Source organism: Pundamilia nyererei, unplaced genomic scaffold, assembly GCF_000239375.1.
Source record: "Pundamilia nyererei isolate P.nyererei 1_Seehausen unplaced genomic scaffold, PunNye1.0 scaffold00012, whole genome shotgun sequence".
Classification (NCBI taxonomy): domain Eukaryota; kingdom Metazoa; phylum Chordata; class Actinopteri; order Cichliformes; family Cichlidae; genus Pundamilia; species Pundamilia nyererei.
The window spans coordinates 2,950,716-2,961,506 of NW_005187413.1; the positions used below are offsets into that span (position 1 = coordinate 2,950,716).

General features: G+C 37.4%; 1 protein-coding gene across 1 annotated transcript; it reads right to left on the reverse strand.

Moving 5' to 3' along the window:
* Window positions 1-4,272: 4,272 nt before the first annotated feature.
* Window positions 4,273-9,758, reverse strand: synprb (synaptoporin b). Its single transcript, XM_005724472.1, has 5 exons — window positions 9,695-9,758; window positions 9,015-9,139; window positions 5,641-5,839; window positions 4,968-5,159; window positions 4,273-4,879 (listed from the first exon to the last, which is right to left on the reverse strand). The coding sequence occupies exons 1-5, from the start codon at window positions 9,716-9,718 to the stop codon at window positions 4,508-4,510; spliced, it is 912 nt and encodes a 303-aa protein (XP_005724529.1). The 5' UTR covers window positions 9,719-9,758; the 3' UTR covers window positions 4,273-4,507.
* Between the last annotated feature and the right edge of the window lie 1,033 nt (window positions 9,759-10,791).

Below are 10,791 nucleotides of genomic sequence, written 5' to 3' on the forward strand. Positions count from 1 at the left end.
TTTTGGCAGGTTAATGTTTGTGTCTGAAAAAAAATGAAACATTTCTTAAAACCAATTTGTTCTGATGACATATCATCCTGGTGTTTGTTGAAACAACCTAAATATCAGGCATTTCAGTCTCATTTTATTTTTCCACAGAACACAAGTTAAATCAATCAAACAGATTTTGAAGCATTTGCCTCACTGAGTATGCAGCCTCAATGCTCAGATGAGCACAAACAGTGTTGTCATATTATTGGCTGCTCAGATACCACATCAAACTACTTATGAGTATGCCTTCTCATGGGCTAAAGCAAGAACAACTTGTCAAACAACACAAAACACGTTCAAAAACAGGCAACTGTTGGGCACCTGCCATGATAACCGAATTCCATGTGTAACATTGTGGTGTTCCCGTGAATGAATGAATGAATGAATGAGTGGTGGAGATCCACTGACACACTGAGGTTCACAAGCAAAGTTATCATTCAGTGAAGAATATTTATTCCACCTGTAGTGGCTTACTTATAACAATAATCATTTACTTAGGTGACATGGAAATGACTTTAAAATCAAAGGTGGATTATAGCATTACGGATTGCTGACATTTATATTGGTGAACATGTACACAAATCAGCTCAACCAACAGCTACCAACTCAAAGTCATGAACAGTTTATGGTCTGAGTGGTGAAACATTTTAGGTATTAGTATTATGGCCACCTTAAACAGATGACACTGACTTCGAAAAGATTATTCCATCAGGATTTGCAGGTGAGATGATTCCATTCACAGTGTGAGTCACGCTTCTTTAAATCAGTATTCATTAGTGATTCACTATGCTGGTTTCCCAAATTTGATTGCTTTCTGTATTTTTTAGTATTTACTACTTTTTTTGTTTCTTTTACTTATATACTTTGTCACTGAAATTAGTGGGTCGTATCTCTTTCTACACAAACTAATAATGGTATACACTCACTTTGGCATATATCACCCACTATCACGCTATGATTGAAGAAATATGCACAGCAACAACTAACATAACATACATCCTAAAGTTAAATCCTTCAGAGTAAGATAAACTATAAACAACATGAGTCACTTGATCATATTATACATGCTTAACAAAACTCTAGTACATTTGTTGGATTCAATTCTTGCACTAATCCAGCAGATTTACAGACGTGTGTATTGTATTTTTCAATTTACATGTATAATTAAAACATATATCAGCTTAAACATTGGTACAAGGCAGGAAGCCATGCTTTCATCTTGTTTACATCAAATTCTGACCCTACCATCCAAATGTCACAGTAGAAATTTAGACTGATCAGATCCAACTATGTTTTTCAATTTTCTGTTGTCCAATTTTTGTTATTTTGGTGAGCCTGTGAGAGTTGTAGCCTCAGTTTTCTGCTGTTAGCTGACAGGAGTGGAACCCAATGTGGTCTTCTTCTGCTTTAAGGTGTGATGTGGTACGCTTTGACAGATGCTCTTCTGCATACCTTGGTTGTTATCTGAGTTACTGTTTTCCTATCAGCTTGAAGCAGTCCAGCCATTCTCCTTCTTTTCACCCAGAACTGATGGTCACTGGATAGTTTCTCTTTTTTGGATATTCTCTATAAACAGTATAAGTGACCTTGTAGGAAAATCCCAGAAGATCATCAATTTTTGAAATACTCATACGCCAACAACTGTGCTGTGTTCAAAGTCACTTTGAACACAGCACGGTTTGAACTTTAGGAGGTCGTCTTGACCATGTCTACATACCTAAATACACAGAGTTGCTGCCATGTGATTAGCTGATTAGAAATTGGCATTAATAAGCAGTAATACAGCTGTAACTAATCCAAAACAAATAAAATAAAAAATTCAAAAAATTCTACATTTCTCACACTTGAATGTTTCAGATCATCAAACAAATTGTAATCTTAGAAAAATATAATTTGAGTGAAAAGAAAATGCAGTTTTTAAATTAAGATTTAATTTAAATGTCCAAATCGACCTAGCCCTGTGTGAAAAAGTAAACCTAAATATAACTGCTTAAATCTAACAAATGGCTGCGCCATCCTTGACAGCAAGAACTGCAATCAAGTGCTTGAGATAATATAAAATAAGATAAAATATAGCAATGAGTCTGCAGTATAACATCCCTGTGGAGGAGCTTTGGCCCACTTTTCACTGCAGAATTGTTTTATTTCAGTCATACTGCAGGAGGTTTAAACTGCAGGAAGCACAAGCATGAAGACCCTGTTTAATGGTCATGCTAAAGTATCCATCCACTCTCCTCTTCTTATTCATGAGGTCACCAATCTGTTGCAGGGCCAACATAGAGAGACTGACAACCATTGACACTTACACCTACAAGAAACTTAGAATCACCCTTAACTCCACTAACTGCATGTCTTTGGACTGTGGGTGGAAGCCAAGTGAACATTTAAACTCCACACAGAAGGACCCCAGCCAGATAGTGGAGCTGAACTCAGGACTTCCTTGCTGTGAGAGAGTACGAACCACCATGCCACCGTGCTGCTAAAGTAATTCAATTGAATTTAAGTCTGGGTTTTGACTGGGTACTTTCAAAAGGTTAATTTTGTTTTTTTGAGCAATTCTTTTATGACTTCCTGGATAAGTCACGGAGGCGCTGTTGGAATTATTTTGGTAGGAAAATGACTCCGAGGAAGGTTCACTCTTGTGGTAGTTTTCCTGATGTCTTTTTTTTTTTCATTTGTGGATAATGACTCTCGCCGCCTTTTAAAAAGGAAGTTAATCACAGTTAAATTATGATTTAACAAGGAGAGAGTGGCAACTACTAATGTAAATTTATATTTTGATGATCTGAAACATGTAAGTGTGCCAAATAGATTTAAAAAAAAAAACCTAAGACATCAGGGAGGGGTCAAACACTTTCTATTATCAGCACTGTAACTGCTGTGCTGTCATAGTGCTATTTGAGTAAATCTTTTCATTTAAGGATATTTGTAAATACTGTTCATACGATAGTGATTATGATGATAATGATTATAATAATAATTGTAGTGGTAGAAGTAGTAGTAGTATATAAATTTAACACAATAACAGGCTGTAAAGTTATGTGTAAAGTTCACAAGTTAAAATAATTTCTGTGGTGTCTTATGAAAACTGTTTGGGTTTCCCGCTACAACCACAGGTGCACAGTTGTTTGCACAGTTTGTACAGTCGTGTTCAACTTCATGATTTTATTTAAACTGAAATGCACTGGCTGATCATGCTTGTGCCATCATGCATGTATATCACTCTGTCTTTGCAGCGACTTGTTTACAAGGACCAAACCTGTGTAGTCAAACAGGTTAAGCGGTTTTAAGTATTAGTTAGCATTTTGTTAATTGTCTCAAATAGGATGAAACAGATACCCTGAGGGATTATCCCTTTGGGCTTTGCACTTGAGATAATCCTGATACACAGTGTGAGAAACGCTTTACTTTGGTGTTCTCATAACAGCGTTCACTAATTATTTCCTTTGGAAATATCTCCATTAGTTTTTTTTTAGTATTTCCTCACTTTCAATGTCCTTTGTTTTGTTTCTTTTTTAATGAAAACATAGAGATTGACATCTTTTACTGAAGAAAGTAACCACAGAATACACCCTGATTAAACTGTGACTACCTAAAAAATCAACCATATAACTGAAGAATATGCAGTGAAACATGAAATAGGCTGAAAATCCCATGAGCACATACAAGCACAAGCAGGTAAAATATACTTACGCCTGTTTCATGTTAACAGTATGATTTCAACATGAAAATTATACTGATATATTGGAAGGGATATATAAAGGAAACATTCAGCTTTGATATAACTACGTCAAAAGTGACTATGCTTGCATTTACAGAAGCACATATCTATTAATACTCATAAATGTTCAAATGGAGACACTGCAGTGCTAATAACAAACAGAATCAATTATGCAGAACAGTCAAACAAATAAATATTCATGGGAGAATGCTCACACACTGGTTACATGTATTTGTCCACTGATACAACATATTTCCATATTACATATTAGAGAGCACTGTAGTGTGATGTGTTTTTTCATTTAAAGGTAAGATCAAGCACTTATAAAGTTTGTAAAGTAAAATCATTTCTTTATGAAGAACTCAAAGCCCCAGAATGATAACGCTAAAGCAACCAGATCCTATCTCAGTGTAACTGTGAAAGGATATTTTAATTGTTTTCTGGAAATGTAGAGTTTAGATTAGATTTAGATGAAACTTAGTCCCCCCCCCCCCCCACAAAAAAAATATTGTCCACAGAAAATAAAAGGAAAATAGAAAATGCACAGTAAAACATGCAAAAGGACCCAGAGATCTCAGAAACAGTATTCTTGAGCAATCATGAGCGTATAAGTTTATGTAGAGGATAAACTATGTTGTGATCCAAACCCTTCAGCATTACATTTAGTCAGCAATGATGTCATTTTTACAAACTCAAAACAGCAGTAGCAAATTTTCATTCAGTTCTCTACGTGCATGTGCACGGTCAAACTCTAAGTCACATCTCATTGACAAATATCATCGGACCTTGAGAAGCCACTTTATCTTCTCTGTCATAAATTACCGGTTTACCAAGATATGTCTGTGGTAAGCTGAAGCTTACCTGTGTCTGGTTGATGCTAGCTTGCCTCTGCAACTGGTGATCAAAGTCTCCCTTTGACAGATTGAAACTGTTTTGTCGAGAGGGAGCAAAGTTCTCCTCTGGCTGGTCGAAGCTGCTCTCGCTGTAGAGCCGCTGTCGCATTGAACCGGAGCGTTTCCCAGACGCACTCCTGGTCGGATATCTCTGTCCAGTCTTGTACCAGCCCGTCTCTTTGAAGACAAACCAAATATTCCCAGACCAAAGGACAACATTAACAAAGCCAAAGACCTGGAGGAAAAGAAAAAACACACTAATATAAAATCGCTTTCAATAGCAGTGCTTCAGAACGTGCGTCATTCTTTAATTATAGACATACCACAGATGTGTTAAGACGTGACCAGAGAGGCTCCTCTGTAGCTGTGCATTTGTTTTCCTGAGCTCTGCAGGAAGTGATGAGAAGAAGCACCTGTGTTGGGTTGGTGACTGTCTTTATATCAGAAAGAGTTTTGGCCCAACAACAACTGCTGACCAACCACATGAAGGAGAAGATGATCGTAACAACAAAGTCCTGAGACACAGGAGAAAGGAGGAAAAGTCAAAAACCAAATTGAGTAACGACTTAAAAAAAAAAAAAGTAAAGTTAGATCATGAATGTCAGCCTCAGGCCTAATACCAGCAGATATGCTTATATTAATGCCACCTCATATCAGCCAATGACTCCACTACACAGTAGGGTATCTCATACAGAGCATGCTATTTCAAGTTAGTGCAAATCTGCAAGCTACTTGACAACCAGTCTCCACCCTATCTCCACTTTTATGCCCTGTCTGACTTAATAAGCAGGTCTTGATGCTGCTCCCCACTTTATACACTTCATGTATATGGATGTGCAGGAAGGCTCCAGAGTGGAGTCACAAAATGCTGCAACTATTCTTTTAGCTATATTGGTCACGTCTGAATTGCATTTTATATAATACATAAACAAGACTCTATCAGACGGTAATATGAAGCTGGAACACTGAAAAATCTGAACATGAAAACTCACTGACCACAAGTGGACCTCTGTTGTTCTTCAAGTACTTGTTCTGGTAGAAGACATAGACAATCGTTGCCAACAGCGAGTACAGGAAAGCAAAGACACCCACAGTCGTGAAGTATTGGGCAGCTGAGGAGAAGTCACCTTCCAGGAAAATAATCTCATCTCTGTTCTCTTTGCACAAAGGAGCTTTAAAATGCACTTGCTGTAATCTACAAAACAGAAAGAGCAGGTTTACGTGGAGAAGTGGGGGAAATTTGATGCTGCAAAACTGATTGGTTAAATAACTCTTTATATATAATCAGTTTTCAAAGTCTGTCTGAAACTTGTTCACCAGTGTTTGGGAAAAAACAAAAAGGAAAGTTTGTGAAGGACAGCTTAGAAATCTAGTGGTGCTTTAATAAAAAATAAAGCTCAGTTTTCTCTTTCTTACCTGTTGTTTTTGTTTGTTTCTCACGAGACTCTTGTGAATTTGGTGTTGCTCGTATAAGAAGCAATACAATACAATATTTATAAAGTAGCTCCAAAAAGAAAAAAAAGCCAAGGACGTCTGCAAGATCTCTCTCCAATATGACGAAAGGACAGTGAAACTGCTTCTGAAATATGAAGCACTGACCAGTCTGATAACAGCAAACTGAGCAACTGTTACCCTGACAGGATCAGGTTTAAATCTTCATTAATCCTCCACTCAGTGAGGATTAGTCACTTTTTTCAGTTAGCATTTTATACTGGTTTATACTGGTTTATACTGGTTTATGCTGGTTGATAAAACTTGAAAAACAGCAGACACCGTGCTTCATAGTTGATGCTGTTTTCTGTCTTCTCCTCAGAGAGAAAAGTGTGATGCAAGGTGTTGCGTATTTATGCATGCTCAATATGGCCTAAAAAGCACTGAAGAAAAAAAATTCTACTAAGTAGACCCAATATTAATTAGGTCTTCATTATAAAATACTAAAGCATAAGGAGTACATGGTAAATGGACTGGTACTCATATAGCACTTTTTCTACTCGAGCACTTTCTTACTACAAGCTTCATTCACCTACACAAGCAGCAGTTTTACCTTACTAAGTGCTTTTAACTTAATATTCACACAGATCCATCCGCATTCACTATCTTGCCAAAGGATACTTCAACATGCAGATTAGAGGAACTGCTGACCTTCTCAAGCAAATGACCTGCTCCACCTCCTGATCCACCGCTGCCCAGTATTCTTAACAATGTATGTTTGACTTCTCTCAGCATCTATTCTAATGCAGTTGTACAGGGCATGAGAGGTTTGAGTGGGTCGGTTCATGTGGCTGGTTGTTTTTCACCAGGGTTTGGCTTTTGATCAGTTTGTTATAAATTAATGATTAAAAAAACCCCATCACAAATAAGAGCATGAAAAACAGAAGCAATTTTTTCAACACAACTCCCACTTTTACACTGTTCACATGCTAAGCGAGTTAAAATATATGCATAGAAAAGCAGTGTAGACATATTTGCCAAATGAACATTTTATTCATTTGAATGAAATAGCAAAGCAGTTGTAAATGTTCATATTTATCATATCGTCTCAACCCCTTTTCCGGTTCAGGACAGTAAGCCAGCTGTGCATGGGCAAGAGGCAGGATACAGGCCTGGACTGGTCTATCACAGGCTGAACTCATGGAGACAGAAAATCATTCACACTCATATTCACATCTACGGTCAATGTAGCAGCAAACTCTTTGGAGAAAGTCCATGCAGGCACAGGAGGAGCATCCAAACTCTACAGACAAAGCCAACAGAACCTATTTGCCATGAGGGCAACTTTTGCACAACTGTCAACATTTATTTTCCACAATTACACTGCGAAGGTTGACTAATACACACACACACACACACACACACACACACACACACACACACACACGACTAGTAATTATGATTAACAACAGGCACACCACTCATGGCTCACATGAAATGATGTGAAAAGAGTGACCTCCCTGTGGAAGCCACTCACCTAAACCAGGCTTTTTTTAAACAATAAAAAACCCCAATGTTCATGCATTGCTCTTTGCACTTTACTGGTATAAAATTAAACTCTTCAACATCCACTTTTGGCTGGATTCTCTGTATAACACAGCAATTTCATTTAATCAGTGGGTAATTATATTCTATATTCCCACCACAGATCTGAAAATATGTAATTGCTGTGAATAAAAAGGACCTGCCAGATTCAACAAAGCAATAAGAACAATTTTTTTTTGTCATCCTGGAAGACAGCCGAGTAATGTTTATGTAATGGTTCACAAAGAAAGGCTGACATGGCCCCAGGTCATTGATGCAGTGTTTTCGAGTTGTGGACTTTCTAGTATTGTTCATTTTAATATTTTCTGTTGATTCTTAGGTTGCCTTGTTATTTGCTTCCTGATTTCAATTTCCTTAGTTCCTGTCTATCTTCTCATGTCAGTTTCCCTGCGTTAGTTCAGCCGTGTCTGGGTTTCCCCTGTTTAGTTATCATGCTTCACTTCCTGCTTTATTTTTATAGTTGTATTCAGTTTTACTTCTCCTCATCTTATTTTCCAGATTGTTTGCAGCAGACTGTGAGCACCTGTGTTGTTCCCCAGCTGCGTTCACTTCCCTTGAGTAGCCTTGTGTGCAGAAGCAGCTTCACTTTTCCTGTTATCCTTGCTCTGTGCATTTGTTATTCCTCCTTCTGATGTTCCTAGTTAGGTTAGTGTCCATTTTCCTGGAGTCCTTGGATTTTGTTATCTTTTTGATCTCAGTTTTCATTTGAACTGCTCCCTCATTTATTTATTAAAGGCATGATTTAGATTTTACTCCTCACAGTGATTTTTGGGTTCACATTTGGGATCCGCTACCACACACACTATGACAAAGATACTAATTTGTGGCTCATCATAATATCAGTGGGTCGCTAAGCATTCAAATCACCTACACGTACATGTTGTAAGATGAGAGCGAGTGGTAAAATAGAAACACTGGAACAGAAGTAAAAAAAAAAACAAAAACCTGAAGCTAAGATTTTTCTCATAGGAGTCCAGGTACGGATGAATCTAATGATGCGGGGAAGTATTTTAGACTCTGGGACAATAAATGGGTCAGACTCCTGCTCAGCTGTCAAGCTCTCTCATCCTAAGTTGGACAAAGAAAAAGCAGCTCCTCTGTTTTAGAGCTGTCATGTCAATGGAGCAGGCCTGTACAATTTTAAAATACTTTCTGGGCCTATTTAAGATGATTACTGTGGACATGCTTTTTTAGGAGACTATTCACATTTCAGCTCTTAAAATAATAAAATGTAAAGAGATTTCTTTAAAGTTAGCTGTGAAAGATTAAAGGAATCTTACTTAGAAGCAAACAACCAAAAGGGATCAAAAAGGAAACATAAGCAATTCGTTTACCTGAAAGGATACCCGAAATCAATGTTGATGCTGCGGTTATTCTGCCTCCTGTCTGCACAGTCCACCTTAACCTGGAGATGACCATAGTATCCTCCACATGTTGCAAAAGCACAGATGGCAAAAATCTTTGAAAGAAAAATCGTAAACCAGTAACCATTAGTTGATCATTTATTCAGACTCTCCAAAAGTAGTTGACTCCAATCAGCGTGTGAGTGCAGCTTCCTGCATAATGTATACACATCAATAAATTATATGACAGATTATTAAGATTTATAATTGGTTTGAAAACAAAACCTGAATAATTTAAAGGTTGGAAGACAACAAACAGAGCTCCTGACTGTGCCCTGGAAGGAGGCCACAGCAGTACAGTGAGATTCAATTTGTCAATGCTAATACCAAACTCAGAGGTCTAACTTACTGTGAGACCCAACTGACTGTGAGGCAGACAGCTTCCTATTTCTTCCACTTCACTGACACAAAGAACAAGAGCTTTACTCTGCATCGGCAACTTTGAGTCCATTTATTACTTTTAACATCAAACACAAACTAAAAATGATCCCTAATTAAACTGCTGTTATTGATACAATTACATTTTAAATGTGAATAGAAGCAGACGTCATCATTTTCACCAACCCGAAGAGATAAATACAGAAAATAAACCACCAAGCAAAGAAACTTACCGGAGCAAATATAACCATACACATTTAAAAATCACAGAGCCCAAATCCGCACAGTGCAGACAGCTTTAGTCACCAGGTTGAAATGTCACTGATGTAGATAGGAAAACCAGAGCGACTCCTCCAGCAGAGGGGAGGGCTGACAGGAGGTGCCTTCCCCAAGGAGGAGTCAGAGACATAGTCAGATGCTATATTTATTCAAGCGCTGCAATAAGCTGTGTAAAAAATATCAGGTAAATATTTTGTTTACTTTACTTGTGTTGCACTGATTATAAGAACGATTCCTGTTTTTTAGGATTGGCGTGTCATGGCAAAAACATCTTTTCAAAATAAAGCTGCATTAGGAACATGAAACAGATGCAAATATCTGGGGCAGTGTTTTCATCATGACAATTATTTCTCTGAACTTAATCAGGTGAATTTGAATGCTGAAATTAAGGTTAAACATAAAACCTTCAACATGAGACACATAAAATTGAGGGAAATTGTGTTCGTAAACATAAAGAAAAATGAAACAAATTAGTCTTGTGTTGTCTACCTTTGATTTCTGGGCTTTGAGCTGAAAATGAAAAAGCAAATGAAAGACTGGAGGTTTAATTTTCTCCTTCCATTTGGGATCATCACAGCTTATTTAGATATCCAGTGCATTACTGAAAAACTTCAAAGTTGATGGCACCCTTAAGCCGAAATCATCCTAAAAATATTAGTTTACATGCTGTAGTTGTTTATTTCTAGCGTAATGAGGGAGTCAAATTGACACAGATATGCAGTTGGTTACTCTGGTTACTCTCATTTTAATGTAGCTCCAGTGTAGCTGTGTTGCTTACACTGAGGTCTGATGAGTATATTAATTACAGTTCCTTTGAATTGCTTTGTATTCATTAATAACAACATATGGGTCTCAGTAATTATTGGGGCTCAGTAAGCCCAGAGTGTCAGGGGATCTTGAGTAATAATCCTAAGTAATATTAGTTCAGTGACCTCCACAAACAAGTATATTTCCCTTCAATATTAATTTTGATCAGTTTAACAACTGATTGAGTTAAAACTATACCTGCAGCTGCCTGTGTTGAAATGAGAGAAAGCATCACAGCTCCTGT

Excerpts from the sequence above, each read along its gene's own strand:
- synprb (XM_005724472.1), bottom strand. The coding sequence starts at position 9,718 with ATGTGTATGGTTATATTTGCTCCG. Across the intron at positions 5,840-9,014 it reads GATTTCGGGTATCCTTTCAG|ATTACAGCAAGTGCATTTTA; the intron begins GTAAACGAATTG and ends TCTGTTTTGTAG. Across the intron at positions 5,160-5,640 it reads ACAACAGAGGTCCACTTGTG|GACTTTGTTGTTACGATCAT; the intron begins GTCAGTGAGTTT and ends CCTGTGTCTCAG.